Source organism: Mastomys coucha, chromosome X (assembly GCF_008632895.1).
Source record: "Mastomys coucha isolate ucsf_1 chromosome X, UCSF_Mcou_1, whole genome shotgun sequence".
Classification (NCBI taxonomy): Eukaryota; Metazoa; Chordata; class Mammalia; order Rodentia; family Muridae; genus Mastomys; species Mastomys coucha.
The window spans coordinates 101,264,557-101,285,180 of NC_045030.1; the positions used below are offsets into that span (position 1 = coordinate 101,264,557).

The 20,624-nt window shown below is 34.6% G+C and overlaps 1 protein-coding gene across 1 annotated transcript in view; it reads right to left on the reverse strand.

Moving 5' to 3' along the window:
* The window catches only part of Tex11 (testis expressed 11), a 219,480-nt gene that overhangs the window by 96,605 nt on the left and 102,251 nt on the right, over nucleotides 1-20,624 (reverse strand). The window contains exons 14-15 of the mRNA XM_031368858.1: nucleotides 18,320-18,405; nucleotides 10,577-10,714 (exon numbers count right to left, since the gene is read on the reverse strand). Coding sequence (XP_031224718.1) covers nucleotides 10,577-10,714; nucleotides 18,320-18,405 — 224 coding nt within the window. The remainder of the gene's footprint in view (nucleotides 1-10,576; nucleotides 10,715-18,319; nucleotides 18,406-20,624) is intronic.

Here is a 20,624-nt window from a genome sequence, read left to right on the forward strand (position 1 = left end):
TTTGGAGGGGAAACCGGGAATGGAGAAAGTTACATGTAAATAAAGAAAATATCAAATAAAATAAAATATCATTTCCATCTAAAAAAATAAAATAAAATAAATGAATAGCAGCAGAAACAATAGCTAAAAGAAACAGATATTCAAGATGCAGAAACTGGGGTAATAATTTAAAAAACTAGTTATAAAACAACTATGCTTTCAAAGTTTGAAAAAGTAAAAGATATATTTAAAACTGCAAGTAAACAGATTAGTATTAGTACTTAGTGACATAATTATAGTGATCTTTCAATCTTGTGTGCACTCTAATTAGCTTTTCCTAAACTATAACAGATTTAATATTTTTTGACTATCAGTGAACTTCATGGAAACAAAGACTAATTTTAATGATTTATTTTTATGTGTTGTGTGTTATGCCTATATGTACCCAGAAGAGGGCATCAAATCCTCTGGAACTGGAGTTACAACCAATTGTGAACCACTAAATGGGTACTGTGAAATTATCTTGCGTTCCTCTGTAAGACCAGCCAGTGCATTTTAATCCCTGAGCCATCTTTCCATCACCAAAAATTATTTTAAAATGTGACCTTGAAATGTTGAAAAGAGGGAACTTCTTGAAGTGAACTATGTAATAAGCAAAATGAAAATAATACAAACAGGATGAATAGATTAGAAATAGGTATAGAGAAATTTAAATTAACTGAAAAATAAAACAGAAAAGAGGTAACAAAGAGGATGGGGCAAATCACTGGTAGGGTACTTGTCTAGTATGAACAATGCCATGAGTTTGGCCCTTAGCACCACAATCATAGTTAAAACATAATCTTAGTTAAGGTTTCTACTACTGTGATAAAGCACTGTGACCTAAAGTATCTTGGAGAGAAAAGAGTTTATTTTAGCTTACATTTAACCATCACAGTCCATAATGAAGGGAAGTTGGGGCAGGAACTTGGAGGTAAGAGCTGATAGAGCCATGGAGGAGTGCTGTTTACTAGCTTGCTCCTCATGGCTTGCTTGTGCTGCTTTTTTATAGAACTCTCCACTAGAAGAGGGATGGCATTGCTGTGAGCTGGGCCCTCCCATATCAATTATCAATCAAGAAATTGCACAAAACACTTGCCCACAGCCCAATCTGATTAGAGCATTTTCTCAATCAAGGTTCCTTCTTCTAAATAACTCTAGCTTGTGTCAAGTTGACATAAACTAGCCAGTGCAAATATTAAATATACAGAACAAAGAAAAATATTCAAAGCTGCCAGAGGAGGAAAAAAACCCAAGTCATATATAAAGACAAACCCATGAGAATAACATTTGATTTCTCAATGAAAACTCTAAAAGCCAGAAGAGTTTGGAATAATACATTCCAACTTCTAAAAGATTATAATAAGAAAACTAGACTACTGTCCCCAGAAAAACTGTCATAAAGAAAAATGAAAAACTTTCCATGATACAAACATCTTAACAAAATCACATAAAACAAAACAACTAACATCCCCACTACACAGAAGCAATACTCTGAACTAAAAAGAGGAGTAAGCACAGCCAAGAGACTCTAGAGAAAAGAAGCTGTAACAAAATACAAAAGACAACTAATAATACAAACCAGCACAATAAATAAATAGAACAAAAGAACTACCAATTGCCATCTATATACATCTTTCAATAATAATTCTAAATATCAGTGGGCTCAACTTTACAATCAAATCACACAAGCAAGCTCAATGTATTTTTTTAAAAAGTCTACTGTGGCCTATACTGCAGCAGAGGGCTGTGTTGATGTCCAAGGCCTGTATGGCCACTGGAGACCGTGTGGATATCTGCAGTCCTTGCTGTCTGCTGTCCTTGCTGTTGCCAGAACTCACATGGAAATTCTTGACCCATGCTCTTGCTGACTGTAAAGGGCAAGGAAGCTACTTTTGCAGTGATACTGATGACTGCAGACTTAAGAGTTGAAAAAAAAAGGGTACATAGAAGGCCTCTGTGACAAACACTACCCCCACTTCACACTGGCCCCTGTACCCCCCAAAGTAACAGCCTAGACAGGAAAGCATTGAAAAGAACTAAAATTGTGATAAGGATGCTGAAGTGTAACTCTCCACAACTGAGAACTTCTAGTAGGAGTGCAGGTGAGGAGGGACTCAGTTTTCTTTAAGGGACTGGCTACTCAAGAGTTTGACCATGCTTCAGACAGTATATGAACAACACAAATTGGACTTGTGGTGGGTTTTTTCTTTTTTCTTCTTTTGTGGGAGAGGTCACAAGAGTAGGGGGGCAGACCTGGAAGGACAGGAAATTTAATGTGATTGGGATACATGATAGTAAATTCTCAAGTAATCAATAAAAATATTATGTTGGGAAAAAATCCACATCCTGTTGCCTACAAGAAACTCAGATTTAAAGATAGGTACTACCTTAAATTGAAATGACAGAAAAAAGCATTTTAGTCAAATAGGATCAAGAAGAAAGCAGGCACTGGCATCCTAATATCTGACAAAATAAACATCAAACTAAATCTAATCAGAAGAAAGAATGAAGGGCACTTCATTCTAATCAAGGGATTAATTAATAAGGGGGAAAATCACAATACTGAACACATGTGCACCACAGTTTGGTGCACTCAATTTCACAAAAAAACACACTACTTGAATTAAAAACACAGATTAACACAAAACCAGTAATTGTAGGTAATTTCAACACCCTATTTTATCCAATAGACAGTCATTTGGTCAAAAGACATAGAAACCTCAGAATCAAACAATATCCTACATCAAAAGGCCCTACCATATATCTACAGAATATTCCACCCAAATAACAACAACAAAAAAAAAGTCTACACAGCAGCCCATGGAAACTTTTCTAAAATAAACCACATCCTGAGGCACAAAGCAAACACTAACAAATTCAGAAAAACTGAAATAATTCCATGTTCCTTATCTGACCATTATGCAATAAAACTAAAAGCTGACAGCAAACAAACTCCAGTAAGGATGTGAATTCATGGGGATTAAATAAGTCATTATGAAATGGTGAATAGGTCAAAGAAGAAATCAAGAAAGAAACGAAAACATTCTGTGAATTAAATGAAAATGCACCCTGACAAAACCTCTTGGGTACATAAAAGTCAGAATTAAGAGGGAAGTTTATAGCTCTAAGTGTCTACACAAAAAGATCAGAAAAGGAACAAATTAAATGACTTCATGATGCAACTCAGGAATTTGTTCTTTTTGAACAAACCAGTCCCAAACTCAGCAGATAGCAAGAAATAATAAAATCAATGCAGAAATTAATGAAATAAAAACAAAGAAAATAATACAAAGAATGAATAACTCTAAGAGCTTGCTTCTTGGCCCAACTAACTAAAAGAAAAGAAGAGATGATGCAAATTAACAGAATTAAAAATTAACAAAGAAACATTACAACAGATACCAAAGAAATGAAGATTGTTATAAGGGACTGCTTTAGAAGCCTGTATTTCATTAAGTTGGAAATCTAAAATAGATTAATTTTTTGACTCACCCAAACTACCAAAGTTAAACTAAGAAGAGAACTACCTAAACAAAAGGCAATTGGGACCATAATCAAAAGCTCCGTCTCTCTACAAATACAAACAAACAAACAAAAACTCTTCAGGTCCACATGGAGTCCTAGCAGAATTCTACCAGACTTTGAAAGAAAATCTATAACAAATATTTTTAAACTCTTAAAAATATAGAAACAGAAAGATTATTGACTCGAAATTGTTCTATGAAGCCAATATTGCTCTCATAACCAAATCAGGTAAAGATGTAACAAAAACAAACCTATGAACCAATACTTGTGATGGATATAAGTACAAAAAGACCCTTAATAAAGTACTACCAAACCAAATACTAGCACACATCAAGAACACCATTTGCCATTATCAAGTTGGATTCCTCCTGGAAATGCAGGGCTGGTACGACATAAGGTAAGCCAATTCATAAAATAAATCATAAAAATATACCTAAAGACAAAATCATTGAATGATATCAATAGAAGCAGACAAATCTTTGGCAAAATCCAACATGGTTTAGATAAAAGTCCTAGAGAAAGTAGGAGTGAAAGAACATACCTCAACATGATAAACCCCAAGACAACTGTGTTAGTCAGAGCTTTCTAGAAAAACAGAACTTATAGAATGAATTCATTTATTAGGTTATTCAACTTTTTTCAATTCTTTGTACATTCTGGTTTTTAAGTCAGATGAATAGTTGGAAAACAATCTTCCCATTCTGTAGGCCATTAACACTCAATTAACTGTTTCCTTTTATATAAGTTTTTAAATTTTACTAGGCCTCATTTGTCAATTGTTGACTGATTTCCTGAGTGTCTAGAGGCCTATTCAGAAAGAGAAACAACCCTAAAGTTTGTATGTCACCAAAAAAGACCAGAGATATCCAAAGCAATCATGAGCAAAAAATAATAGCACTAGAGAGATTGTTAACAGAACCATAATGGCAAAAGCAATATAGTACTTGCACAAAAACAGGCAGACCAATGGAATAAAACAGAAGACCCAAACATGAGCACTTGAAATTACAGCCAACTGATACTTGACAAAGAAGCAAAAACCCAACCCAAACCAAACCAAACAAAAGAAGCCACAGGAAAAAAAGACAGAAACTTCAATAAATGAAATGGTGCTGGGAAAGCTGGGTGTACATATTCAGAAGAATGAGATTAAGGCCAATAATTAGCACTTGGGACCTCACAAGACTGAAAAGCTTCTGTACAGTTAAGGAAACAATCATTTAAACAAAGAAAAAAATCCAGAGAATGGGAGTGAACTTTTGCCTGTTGGACTTCCTACCTGGACCACATCCTCTAAGCCACTTTAATTAAGTCCATTATTATGTACATATTTATGTACGTACATATGTATGTATGTATAGTATGTATGTATGTAGTATGTATGTATATGTATATATACTAGTGGAGAGTTACTAATTAAACTATATAATTATAGGCAAGCAAGATACTTCTTTACAAAATTTGTCATTTAATAACATTTGAAGTCAATAATATTGTATTGTGCACAAAAATTTGAGAACAAATTTCATTTAAAGTTTAATAAAGTAAAAAATAATGTTATTTGGATTTAGATATTGTTTGAGGATTTTTAAACTACTGAGTAAATTACATTAATAATTACTTTGGGGACTGCTCATATATTTCAGGTTCCTTTCTTAATTCAGTGTAGTAAATTCTATTTTTTCTAGGAATGCATTCATGCATAAAGGTGCTCAAATATCAATACTCTGTTGGCCTTTTTCATTTTCTTTAATTTTTATTCCTTGTATTACTAGATGTCTGCCTATTTTATTAGTTTTTTCCAAAGAACATAGTTTTAGCTTTCTTGGTCCTGTCTACTGTCTGTTTGCTTAATATATGAGAAATTTCTGCAGATAAATAGTTTTATTTTAAAATGTTCTTCGGATTTATCTTGCACTTGTTTTAGTAATTTCTAGTGGTAGAATATTTGCATTTGCATTTTCAATTTTCTTCAAGTATATTTGTGAAATATTGAATACATCTCCCACTAAATGCTACCTAAGTTCTAACCCACAATATTTTAAGAAAAATTTTATTTGTGTAAGTGTATATAAATAAAGACGCACATTGTCAGTGTATACAACCAGTTATCACACAATGACCAAAACTACATAACCACTATCAATATCAAGATATTTACAATACCAACTCCCTGAATGTGTCTTGCTCAGGCATATATTTTGATATATAGTATTATGGATAATTAATATGACACTATAAGGACAATTTTATCCTATAGTGATATAAAACATATAATTCACTACTTGAACCTAAGAGTTGAACTGGGGATTGATTAGAAATATTTTATACAATGAGTTTTCTAGATATTCCATATCCAGATTGTGATAGTGGGTACATGTGGATATATGTTTCTGAAATTTACTTAATTATATAACAAAGTGGGCAAATTTTAACATTTAAATTATAGTTCAATAGTTATTTTTAAAAGAACTTAGTAATGATTTGAGATTCCTTTAGTTCTCAATTTTAAAAATGTACATAGTCCTCCACATTCTTCTTTGACCATAATATAATTTATTAAATATTATCAGAATTAAATTTATTAAGTTATGTTATCAAACTAAAGTTATTAAATTATATTATTAGATATTATTAGAATCATGCATTGAGGGACTCCGAATGTTTGAAAAATCTTCTATGTGTGCATGTTCTCAATAACATTCAGAGAAGCAGCCACTCTGCCTTTATTTAAATACCTTCAAGGGAGTTCATTATATCTTAAAAAAACACTATCTAAATTTTAGACAAGTCTAATTCTTAGATAGGGTCTTCTTGTGCTTGAAATTTTCTTTCACAGGTTTCACCCACTGATAACATGTGTTGTATAGATGTAACTGTTTTTCTCACTGGTAGTTACACAGATAATGGGAAATACTATATTGTTTATGTCCAAAATCTTCATTTTTCAGGTTAAAGCTCCATACTGTCCTTTAACTAGTTCTTAAATGCCTTCCTCTTGGCACATTAGAGCTTGTCAATATCTTTCTTCAAAATTATTCCTCCAATCTAGTATTATGTTTCAGATCTGCTCTAACCATAACAGAACAGAAAACATCTTCAGTTTACCCTTTTATGCGTTACAGAATCACCTCTCAGTATCTATGGAAGATTGATTCCAGGGCTCCCTGTCTCCTTTCAGATACCAAAATGTATAGATGCTCAAATTCCTTGCTTGTATGTAACCTATAGATATCTTCCTGTTCATTTCAAATTATCTCCATAAGATTTAAAATAACTAATATAATGAAATGCTATGTAAACAGTTACTTCACCATATTCTATAGAAAATAATGAAAAATAGTCTATACAAGTCCAGTACAAATGCATTTTTCTGAGTGTTTTTGATCTGCACTTAGTTACATTCATAGATGGGGAATACATGAATACAAAAGCAGTCTGTTTCTATTGATTCAACTTAAAATAAGCAAGATTTCTTAGTATTATTTTTTGTTGTTTGTTTAGCTCACAATCAACAAAAAGCCCCAAATGTTGCATATGTGCTTCTGTTCAAACCCATTTCATCCTTTCCGTTCTATTACAGCTGGCTTTGGGGATTCAGCACAAGATGTTTCTTTCTTTCTTTCTTTTTTTAGCACAAGATGTTTTGATGTTTCCTGTTTGTGTCCATTTTCTTAGAATGGTTTCATTATTTCACTATATTAAGGTTCCTTTGACTATGACTGCCCTGTAACATATCAGGTACCCTTCTGAACTTTGAGTTATATGCTGCTCTCATCTCATTTATTCTTATTCGAATTCCATATTATATTCTACATTATTTGACTATTTATAAATCTTTTTGTTACTTTATAATTATATTATACATGCAAGTCTTGTCAATATTTTAAAACATATCTATACGGAGGAGTAAGGTATATTTTTAACTTATGCTATAGTACCATTTATAGATTAAGCATTCAACAAGTACTTGTTGACTTCAAACCTCAAGTTGGGTGTTTATTATAGTAAAACTTCATCAGTTGTGCCAAAATTAATCTTCACCTCACATTTTATTAAGTGCTTTATTTTATATCCATACAGATTTATCTGGAGGAAAAGTGATACAATCATTACAAAAACCTTCAAAAATTGAGCTACTGAAGTACAAACAGAAGCCACAGTGCCATCTAGTGAATACTACTAGATTATGCGCACTGACCACGAGCTCATTTTCAGTCCTGTAATGGAAGGGTATGATTTTTAGAGCTTTATATGGATAGATACAATATATAACCAGAACATGAAAGATAAATATTCACTAGTCTTATCTCTGTGACTGTTTTAATTCTTATTAAATTTTACTTATTTTTATTTCACATGCACTAGTGTTTTGCCTGAATGTATGTCTGTGTGAGGGAGTCAGATCCCCCAGAATTGGATTTACAGACAGTTGTGACCTGCCATGTGGGTGACTGCTGGGAACTGAACTCAGGACCTCTGGAAGAGCAGTCAGTGCTCTTAACCTCTGAGCCATCTCTCCAGCCCCGGCTGCTTTAATTTTTACAGCCATCTTCTCATCATGTAGCATTGTCCCTTCCTGCTCAGATTTCCTTCTTAGTAGTTATCACTACTTAACTAGCAACAGATCAACAAACTACAGCCTTTGGCAAAATCTGACCTGCCCTCTGTTTTTCCCTAGCCCACAGACTAAGAAAGTTTTATTGGTTTTAGATGACTGAAATAAATCAAAAGAAAAACATTTCAAGTCACAAGAAAATCATATGAAATTTAGTATCCCTAAATATAAAGGTTTTCTCAGAGCACATTGTGGGTACTTGTTTACATATTATTATGGCAGTATCTGGTACAATAAGGTCAGAACTGAGTGTTACATTAGGAACCATGTGACTTCCAAATTCTTAAGTATTTTCTGTATAGCTCATTATACAAAAACTGCTGACACCTATTTTCAAATTTTTCTACCCCAAATTGTTCCCATCTAAAGAAATGCAGGGACAAAAATGAAGCAGAGACTGAATAAATGGCCGACCAGTGGCCCAACTTGGGATCCATGCCATGAGTGGGCACCAATCCTTGATGTTATTACTGATGCTTGCAGACAGGAGCCTAGTATGGCTGTCCTCTGAGAGGCTTTACCAGCAGCTGACTGAGACACATGCAGATACTTACAGTCAACTATTGGACTAAGCCAGGGGACCCCTATGGAAGAGTCAGAAGAAGGACTGAAGAAGCTGAAGGGAATGGCAATACCATAAGAAGACCAAGATTATCAACTAACAGGACCCCTAGGAGCTCCCAGGGACTAAGCCACCAAACAAAGAGCATACATGGCCCCCAGCACATATGTAACAGAAGACTGCCTTGTCTGGCCTCAGTGGAAGAGGATGCACCTAATCCTGTAGAAACTTGATGCCCCAAGGAAGGGGTGGGGATATGGGAGGTAAGGGTTGGAGGGAGGGGTTAAGAGGGTGGGAGAGCACCCTCTCAGAGGCAAAGGGAAGTGAGGATGGGAAGAACTCTTGAAGCGGGCACCAGGAAGGGGGGCAACATTTGGAATGTAAATAAATAAAATGATTTTAAAATAAAATAAAGTAGTAAGCATACATTTAAAAAAAGTTAGACAATAGCAAAATGGGGATGGCAAAGTACTGATGGCTTTCCCTCCAACCTCTACCTTTTTATATGTCCTACTACATAGGAATGTATTCTTTACATATGCAAAGTATCCAAGCAGTGTCAGCTAGGAAGTCAGAAAGGATGGGATGAGAAATATACCAAGTAACAAACACCTTGAATGTTTCAAAATAAGCTTTGGCTTCCCTACCTATATGGCATTAAATGACACCGTTGGACATGGAGTACACGCTACTAAGACATACTGGGTTCCTGATTGCCTATTTTCTTCTTTTTGCTATCAACATTTGAACTCCAATTACAGGTTCAGTTCTGCACTGACTCCAGAACCAATCCCGTTATTAGTCAGGAGTGCTGCTTTAGGCTGGGAATGTGCTTCAGTGGCAGGCCACTTTCCTAGTATATGTATAATCCTGAGCTCAAACTCCAGCACCACACAAAAATTCCAGTTTCTTGTAGAGCAAGATTAGACCTAGTCAACTTGAGTATTGCTCTTCTGGTCATTTTTTCCAGATGACTCTAAGGCCTTGAGCATCAGATTGGGAGTGCTGAGGTGCCTAACCTCATATACTGAGCAGCTGCCAAAATGTCAGTTTCCAGTATGAAAACAGCTATCGGTGAGCATATTCATTCTATTGGTTCTGTTTTTCTAGAGAACCCTGATAATACATAGACCTTCAAAGAAAACCTACAAAATCACTACCCTGATTCATATAATTTCCCCTAAAGCTGTCAGTAAAACTTGAAAGGCAACAAAAACCTTCATGTTCGATTGAGTGTATACTTGTTCTTCTCATTTTTTGTTCTTCTAAGAACCATGCCCCACATTATGTGCACACTGTATGATGTTCAAATGAAAAAATATCTCATATGCTATTAGAAATATGAATGGCCCCATCATTCATAAAATCTTTTTATCTTTTACCTTCTATATTTTTTTCCTAATGAAGAGTCATATATTGAACTTTTCTTGAATGGCTATAAAGAATAATAACCTAAAAGTAAAAGAGTAGCTACTTCATGCAAGTCAGTATCTGCTGTCAATGGATACCTAACAAAAATGTAGACCATACAATGTTAGTCTATTTTAAAGGACTATATAGCAGATAGTTAGCAGCAAATAGCCTTTTAGAATATGGTAGAAGACAAATGGTAAGGATAATAAGTAAAGGAAATCAATAGTTCCCCAAATACTCTCTCCTTTGTGAAGTTCTGCTTCATGTTTGCAGGACACACATCAAGAAAATGTCAATTTGACCTTTTTCACATCCTGAGGCACTCACTCTCAGCCACCCTAAGTAGCTGTGAGATCAGAATGATGCGTTCACCTAAGTGCCACTGCACAAAAAGAACATTGTCTGCCTCTCAAAATAGAATAAGTAAATGAAAGCACCTTATCAAGTTGTTTCAGAGGTAAGTAACAGGAAGCCATGTTCCTCTTCAGCTTGACCAAATCCAGATCCGCTTGACCACACTCGTACAGCTTCAGAGAATAACTGTACCAGTGTAATGCACCAGCATAATTGTGGGCCTAAAGTTAAAAAAACAACAAAATCACAGACTTTTCCAAAATTCACTTTAAATTGTCCCATCTACCCTCTAATGACAAACTATTTGTTACAGATTCTACTTTTTAGACAATGAAAGCAATACCTACTTTCTTGAATTCTAAGTGTTTAATTCTCTTTTTGTTTCCTACACATTGCAAAGTTCAGATGCTAGAGTTGAACTTCAGTGACAGAGTGGATGCCTAGCATACACAGGGTCATGAGATCTATCCCCAGTACTGAAAGTACAAAAATTACTTATTTCATTCAAAGGATGAAGAGTCTAAAAAGTGGTATACAACCTCTAGAAAAGCCATTTTAAAAGCTATCTAAAGAACAATGATAAAAATCTTTAAAGACAGCATCCATAAATCACCATGCTAATGGAGATATCTTCATCTTTCTATATAACATTTTAACTTTATCCTTCTAGATATATAAATTGTAGTTATCACAGCTTATAAGCAATTTCATATTTTATTCTTTCCATTAAATCTTATGTACATATTAATCTACATATATTAATCATTATAGTTTTCAATGACTACTTTTAAAGGAAAATTTTAGTCAAATTAATGCATTATTTTCTTAGTTTAATAATTTGGTGAATTTCCAGAGTTTTCTCCATTAAAATTAATGCAATTGTATTCCTGTAAAAAAAAATTTGTTATTGTCAATTTCTCAATTCTAAGAAACTATTAGTAGCAATCTAATAGAAATAGCCTGGTTTATTATTTGCATCTAAGACAGATTCTTTATAAATACTGCATAAGGTAAACAAGTCTCCTGCACCCTGTTGAAGCTTCCTGGCTTTTAAGAAATGACTGCAGTCATTACAACTTCAAAGGAATGAAATGCTCTTTTAAAGTAGAAACAGCTATGCTAGGAAGGTAAAACACTAGCTTTGACTATTTGAACATAAGATTATATTCTTCAGAACTGAATATGAAATGGGGGAGGAGAAATAGAATAAAAGGAGAAAGGAGATGATTCAGTGGAAACTTTTTCCTTCTCAGTACAGAAATAAAGAAGGCCTAAAAAAAAAAGAGTGATGATTTGAACTATAAGCTGTATATATGTCTCTATATACTTCTACTTCTTTGTCTTGAATCTAATTTCTTGTTTCCTATTTTTTCTTTTGTCTTCCAATCCTTTCTCTTCATCTTTAACCAACTACAAAATCTACCACAACATATTTTATAACATTGTACTTGAACCCTGGGACCTCATCCTTACCAGGTAATAAGGATTTTGGCTGGCCTCTTCCATTTAACTTAAATAGTTCCAAAATTAGTCCCTGTTGCTGCACATATCAATAATTCCTTTTACTGCTAACTACTATTTCATTACATGGACATACCACAGATTGCTTATACACACACTTATTGATGGACGCTTGGATCTATTTTCAAATATTACAATAGTGCCAGAGTGTTTTTCTGTCAACTTAATACAGGTTAGAGTAATTCTGGGAGAAAATTCTTTCATTTGATTGGCCCATGGGCCAGCATGTGATGCATTTTCCTGATTGAGGATTGATGTGGGTGGGACCATTCTACAGATGGTGGTGCCAACCCTGGGTGGATGGTCATGGATGGTATAAGGTTGAACAAGCCATGAAGGGTAAGCCATTAAGCAGTATTCCTCCACGGTCTTGGCATCAATTCATATCTACAGGTTCCTACCTTCAATTCCTGCCACGACTTCCCTGGATGTTGGACTATAAGCTACAGAATGAGAAGTAAAATAAAACTTTTCCTCCTCAAGTTGCTTTTGGTCATGGTGTCTTACCACAGCTATAGGAGCCCTAACTAAGACAGAAATAAAGTTACTTTTCTGTTTAAATTTTTGTATGTGTAACTTCTATGTTACACATTTTGTATGGCTCTTTGCTTTTCTCTTAAGTATATACATGGGGTTAGAATGAATTGCATGAAAGGGTGAATATTTAACAAAATTTCCAAACTACTTGTTTGTATTATTTCATAGCCTGACCATAAAGGTTTCAGTTCCTTAATATTCCTAATTCTTGGTATATTCATTTTTTAAATTTTTTGATAATTAAAAGTAGTATCTCCTTAGGGGTTTAATTTGCACTTCCCTGACAACTCAAAAATCATCATTTTCATCAGTTATTATATTGGAAAATATTTTTGTGTAATTTATGTTCATATTATTTAGTGTCCATTTTCAATGATTTTGACAATGAGTGCCCAATTGCTCCAGTAACATTAGTTTTAAAGACCTCTCTTCCATAGAATTACTTCTATACATGGTAAAAAACAAAACAGCTAAACTTTGGTGTAGAATTAATTTGGGGTTCATTATTTCTAGTGATCTATGTCTTCACCTTTGACATTAACACAGTCTATAGAGAAATGCTATGGTTATATGACAAGCCTTGAAATTGGTTTTGATGAGTTTTAGATTAATATTATTTCTCTAAAGTTTTCTCATCCCTTTGTTTGTAGCCTACTTGAATCTTTAAGGCAGGGGGAGGGGGATGGGATAGGAAGTTTCTGGAGGGGAGACCTGGAAAGGGGATAACATTTGAAATGTAAATAAAAAAAATACCCAGGAGCTAGAGAGATGGCTCAGTGGTTAGGAGCATTGACTGCTCTTCCAGAGGTCCTGAGTAAAATTCCCAGCAACCACATGGTGGCTCACAACCATCTGTAATGGGATCTGATGTCCTCTTCTGGTGTGTCTGAAGACAGCTATAGTGTACTCACATAAATAAAAATTCTTTTTAAAAAAGGAAAATATCCAATAAAAGAAAATTTTTTAAAACAACAACAACAAAAAATAATATAAACGTGGGTATTGGGCTTTTTTATCTAACTTGACAATATCTACATTTTTACTGGATTAGTATGATTATTTCATTCAATATTATTTTTAAGTGCTTACATTCAAATCTAGTATCTTGCTATTTGTTTTTCTCTTTGAGAGAATCACTGTTACATAGTCTAGACTGGTATACTACTTGTGATCTTCCTGCCTTAGCTTCCCGATTGCTAGGATAAAAGGCATAATTACCCCTTGCCCAGCTTCATGCCATTTGCTTTCTTTTTATTCCATCTAACTTTAAAATAGAGACTTTAACAAGAAGAGCGTATGTTTTTTAAACTCTGTTCCATCTAATGTTTATTCCCTATTTTCCTCTTTTCTTTTGGATTATATAAATACTTTTAGGATTTGTTTTTTATTCTCTTTTATTGACATATGAGTTAGAACTTTGTTTTAAATGTGTTTGGGTATATTGTATTAATGTTTAAATTATCATTGTCTACCTTTAATTATATGGTATAAAAACCTTATATCATTAACATCATACACACACACACACACACACACACACACACACACACACACACACACACATATACATACACACACAGTATAAGAACTTTATACCAAACTCTATTTCTCTCCTCTTGGCCTATGTATTTGTACATAATGTACAGTTTGATTCATGATGTTTTATATATGTTATAAACCCCATAAAACAATCTTATTTTGTTTAAGCAACCATCTTTTAACATTTATTTCTGTGTGTATGTGAGTGTTCATGTGAGTTAGTATGTACATGTATACATGTATGTATATATGTATAGATCAATGCCGTTCCTTGGGAACCATCTAGATTGTTCTGTGAGACAGGGTTTCTCACTACGACAGGTACTCTCAGATTAGGCTATGATGGCTAGCCAGAGAGCCCTGGGAATCCACCTGTGTTATCTACCCAGCAATTACAAACCTGACTTTTTCTTTTATGGGCATGGGTCCTCATGCTTACATGGCAAACACTTTGCCAATTGAGCTATAGCCCCCACCCATAAAGAAATATTTATAAGAGGAAAATATCTTATATGTTTATTCATATATTTGCCATTTCTGGTGCTCTTCCTTCTTTTGTATAGATCTGTCATTTCTAGCTAGTTATCAGTGTGCTCCTGCTTGAAGGACTTGTCCAGAATGTGGCTCTGTGTTTGAGTTATCTTAGCTTTTGAATATTTTGAAGTCTTCATTTGGGTTTCATTTTGGTTACTTTTAATCATGAAAAAATGAGTAACAAACTTTATCATTATAACTTTTTAAAAGGGAGAAACATGATTTTCTTATGTATCCTTTGGGTGAAATTTCTACTTTTCCTCCCCTCAAATTCCTATCTTAACTATTTTTTAACTATCCAGGTCACTAGTATCATATATATTCACCATGTTATAGAGCCAATCTTCAAAACTTACCCATCTTTTAAAATGGGAAAGTCTGAGGGAAGTAGGTATAATGTAGTGGTAGAGTCCATGCCTAGTATGCATAAGGCCCAAGTTCAATAGCCAGTGTAAAATAAAATAAAATATAACAAAACCCTATACTCATTCTCCACATTTCTACCTCATTCCTAGCCCCTGACAACTACCATTGTAGGCCACACCTCTATGAATGTGATTATTCTACATAAGTCATGTAAGTGGAACTGAATACTATTTCCTTGACTAGCTTACTTCACTTAGCATAAAACTTTCAAGATTCACTCACACTACAGTATGCATCACAATTCCTTACCCTTTGCCAATTAAAACATGTATTTAAAGGGACAATTCTTAAAAGCAGGTGTAATTTTAAAAAGAAATAATTTTTATGTATTCATTGTACATTGTATTGTGTTACATAAAAACATTTTCATATAAATATACTCTTTACACTGAAATTTCAGAATTCATTTTTAAGGGTCAAATAATATTCTAGAGGTTATGAGTATTAAATTGGATTGTTCATCTCTTGATGAAACCTGAGCTGTGGCCATCTTTCAATAGTGTGCATAGTACTTCTATGGATATGTACATACAAATATCTTGAGATTATGCTTTTAATTCTCTTAGATATATAACCAGAAGGTTTCATTGATTCATATATCACTGAGTTTTAATTTTTAGAAATTGATAGTTTTCAGTAGTGCCCACACAATTTTATATTCACACCAGTTGCTTTCATTTAAAAAAAAAAATGTGCCAGGTATAGAATTCTGAGTTGGCAGATTTTTCTTCTATTATTTTTTAAAGTTGCTCTACTAGAATACTGCACATTGCTTCAAATGATGTCTTTAATTTGTTCTTCTATATGTAGGGTATGATTTCACTTTTATTGCTTTAAGGTAATTTCTTTAATGATGATTTTGAGCAATGAGATTAAGTGTCTCAGCAAAGATTTCTTCATGTTCCTCATATTTTGCATTTATTAAGATTTTCTACTATGGATTTAAGGTTTTTATTAAGTTTTGAGTGCTTTTAGCTATTATCCCTTCAAATATTTACTCTGGTTGGGAATACCAACTACTCATATATTTGATTACCTTAGGTTAATGATACTGTTAATTTTTAAGGTTTCTTTCTGTGCTTAGCTTTTGACTGTTTCTTTGCTATAACTTCAAGTTTACCAATATTTTGTTCTCTAATGTTTATGAAATATTCTGCCTTTAAAGTATGTGTTTCACTTCTATAAATTATATTTGAACATTTTCCTTTCTTAAATGTATCTAAGTAACTTCTTATATGTATAGAATATAACTATAAGAATTACTTCACGCCTGTACCTTTCCAAGTGAAAAAAAGTTTAGTCAGGAAGATTGTCAATAATTTTAAGCCAATTTGGGTTATACAGTCACTTTCAGTCCAGCCTAGCTACACAGTAAGATGTTGTTTCAAAATAAAGAAGGGAGGGAGGTTAATGCTAATTCGATATCAGTTCTTGCTTGGTTTCAATTGATAGTTTGTACTCTTAATTATAGGTTCTGTAATCCCGTTTCTTTGTATGCTCAATAATTTTTTTACTGGATTTCAAACACAGTGAACTTCACCCTGTTGGGTGATGAACAGCATTGTATTCAATAGATACTTTTAAATATGAGTCTGAAGCAATGAAGCTATTTGGAATCAAATTGATCCTTTTACATATACTTATGTGGTTTTTAGTTGGTTCTAGAAAAGGGCTCATTATGGAACTAATTATTCCCTACTACTAAAGCAATTACCTTCTGTGATTTTTATCTTAACTCTCCATGAACTAGCCTGAATGATATGATAGGTTCTATTCCCAGACACATAAGAATGTCCAGTACTGTTCTCTGTAATCGTAACCTCTGACTTGAGATGGTCTTACTCCATGTGTTATGTGCTGTGACTGGTATTAGATAAAAGACTAGAACAGGAACTTCTGATCATGGAGTCTCTCTGTTATGCACTTTTTCTCTGATAGCCTGTTCTATGAACTCTAGGTGTCTTAGCTTGCCACGACTTTCCACTTCATCTCTTCAAATCAGAATACTTGTTAGACCATACTTCAGCTCCCCTTCATCTGCTGCTGTCTGCAAACTCATGAAGTGAGCCAAATAGCTGAATTGCTGACCTTACATTTTATCTTCCAGTGATCGTTTGCCATTGTCTGATATTCAATGCCACCAAACAGACTTTTTTCACGTATTTCAGGGGTATTTTTGGTTTGTGTGTGTGTGTTGGGGGGTCATTTCGATTTTTGAGCCAAGGTCTCACTATGTTGTCCAGTCTGGCCTAGAACTCTTGATGTTGCTTTAAACTGGTTTCAAATTCCCAGATATCTACTTGCCTCCTCCTCCCAAACGATAAGATAATAGGTATCTGACACTGTGCCTGGAGCTTTGTCTTGTGTTTCTGGGAGGAGTTTTGCTTAAGTGGGGACACAAATTGGCCCCCTGTTGCTATATTTTGGGTGAAAATAGAAGTACTAAACAAATTATGTTTTTTAAAGAAACTATATCACATTTTATACACATAGACACATAAATATACACAAACATTTAAAAATTAAATGATATAATGAAGAATGTTTGTTACTTTGCTTTTAAAAACCAATTGTAATTTGAAATATTTCCACAGGAAATCAGAATTGTTTTATAATTTTTAAAGCTACTTTTAAAAGCATTAATATGTTTTTAAAGGGACCCCCCCACACACACACACAACTTTCTTTTTTTGTTTGTTGTTGTTTTCTTTGTTTTTGTTTTTTTTTTTGTTTGTTTTTCGAGACAGGGTTTTCTCTGTGTGTAGCCCTGGCTGTCCTGGAACTCCCTCTGTAGACCAGGCTGGCCTCAGAACTCAGAAATCCGCCTGTCTCTGCCTCCCAAGTGCTGGGATTAAAGGCGTGCGCCACCACCGCCGGGCCTCACAACTTTATCTCTCACATTAAATTACTTTCCTATCAATAATGTCATTTCCCTTTACTGAAAGTTCACAATGGGGAAGAGTCATGACTTAACTATTTTTCAATAAATGTTTACACAATAACTATTGACATTCTGCACTGTGAATACTTAATTCATAGGTGATATCTAAAAATAGAGACTATGAAGGTATTCTTGCTATATTTCTGTTTGCTGTTTATTTGCTTAAGTGGTACTGAGTATAGTATCTAGGGTCTCACACATGCTATACAAGTGCTTCCACTGAGCTACATTTCCCAAATCATGTTCTCTATGATTGTTATAGTCAACAGTGTTTTATTTGGTGCAAAGGAGAAAGAATACAATGACTGAAAACAGGCTATTCCCAAACCTTAGCACTTCTGGCTGCTTTTCCCCACAAAATGTTGTGTAACCAATTTACTAGATCTCTTGTCAGTCGACTTCTTGTTTGGTGACCTGAAAAAACAAAAACAAAAAACAAGCTCTAAAAAGAACCTAGATCCATTGCATTAAACTGAGTGTTAATTGTATATACACTAGACTTCATCATATAGCTGTACTTAATCTTTAAGTAATGTCTATAAAACAATCATATTCAGACAGGTTTTCACCTTCAATTTGGTTTACCATTACAACTGGTTATATAATCTAATCAGTTTGTTAGAATCACTGCAAGTCTCCCACCAACCTCTGAAAGATTCCCAGCCTTGTCTCTTTTTAACTTACTTTTCGTGGTCTAAATTAGATCATCATCTGGTGTCCTAATAAGGTTATTGTGAATGAGCAGACAGCAATGTCAGAAATCATTAATAAGAAATGCTCATACTATTATGTACTAAAAAGATCAGATCAAGTTCACAAGAAAGGCCAATTATACCTTAAAGCTTTTAAAAGGTACTTTAAGACTACACTTACAGATAAACTTTATCCCTTTAAATTGTAACTTGTGCCTGATTATTTCTGGTCTAGACATTTACAGAATTCAAATACATTAGCACATTAAGGTAAGGTTTAAATTGGAATACAATTCTATACCCCTTTCTCATCTGTCCTTTTGGCACAAACCATTGATTTTCGCAAATGTCTTCATTAGAACACTAATCCTCTCTGACTCACCAGTGGAGTCAGCACATGTGGCTTAAAAATACTTATGTAAAATTAACTAATTACTTAATGTCTCCTTAAAAGTTTATAATACCTTGATTATATGAATAAAGTTCTTTCTAACCTCCTTGTTTGACATCACTGGGAGGGGAGGCCCTTGGTCTTGTGGAGATTTGATGCCCCAGCATAGGGGGATGCTAGAGTGGTGGGATGGGAGGGTAACTGGGTGGAGGAGCACCCTATAGAAGCAAAGGGGCGGGAAGAGAGGGAGGTTGTGGGATGGGGGAACTTGTGGAGGGGTAACCAGGAAGTGGGATATCTTTTGAGATGTAAACGAATGGAATGATTAATAAAAAAAATAAATGAATTATTCTGTAAAATCAACTTTTTAGTTAGCTAACAATTATCTGCCCTTTTAAAAAAAAGTCGAGCTGGAGAGATGGTCAGCAGTTAAGAGCACTGACTGCTCTTCCTGAGGTCCTGAGTTCAAATCCCAGTAACCACATGGTGGCTCACATCCATCTGTAATGAGATCTGACGCCCTCTTCTGGTGTGTCTGAAGACAGCTACAGTGTACTTATATACATAAATAAATCTTTGGGCTGGTGAGATGGCTCATCCGGTAAGAGCACTGACTGCTCTTCTGAAGGTCCTGAGTTCAAATCCCAGCAACCACATGGTGGCTCACAACCATCCGTAATGAGATCAGATGCCCTCTTCTGGTGTGTCTGAATATAGCTACAGTGTACTTACATACATATAATAATAAATAAATAAATCTTTAAAAAAAAGAAAAAAGGAAGTCGAAGACTAGGGAAATAGCTCAGTCAGTAAAATACTCACTATGTAAACATGAGGTCCAGAGTTTCATTTCCAGAATTCATGTAAAATTTCAAGCACGATGGCACAGCACGTGGTTGTTACACCAGTGCTGGAGAGGAGGAGAAAAGTGGCTCCCTGGGGCTCACTGGCAGCCCAATCTAGTTTACCCACTTTACTCCTAGCTAATGAGAGTTCCTGTCTCAAAAGACAAGGTAGAGAGTGTCTCAGGAAAGATAACTGAGCTTGCACTCTGAACCTATGCACATGCTTGTGCCTTTGCAGACATGTGCACTACATGTGTGATAAGACACATAAGCATAACTTAAATGTCTAACTTCCTAAGTTATCCTACTTAACATGTAACCTTTCTTGGCCATTGAAGGTCAACATCAGCAAACAATTGCATTTTATTGCACTAGGCAAAACACTTGTAGTTTCAGCTAGTTGAGAGGCTGAGGGCACAGAGTCAGATGAGGATAGATTGAACAACACAACAAGATGCCGTTTCTGAAATATATAACTTGTCTCAGGCTGAAAAGATAGCCCATTTGGTAAAGTGCTCAGCTGGTTTTGCCATGCAAGCCTGAGGACCTGAGTTTGGACTCCACTCACATAAAAAGCCAGGTGTAGTAGCATGCACTTGTAATGTACGTGCACTGGGGAGCTAGAGGAGGAGGATCCTTGGAGTTTAAGAGTGAAATTGAATTAGCAGACCCAGGTGCTATGAGCCAGTCTAGCTGAATTAGTAA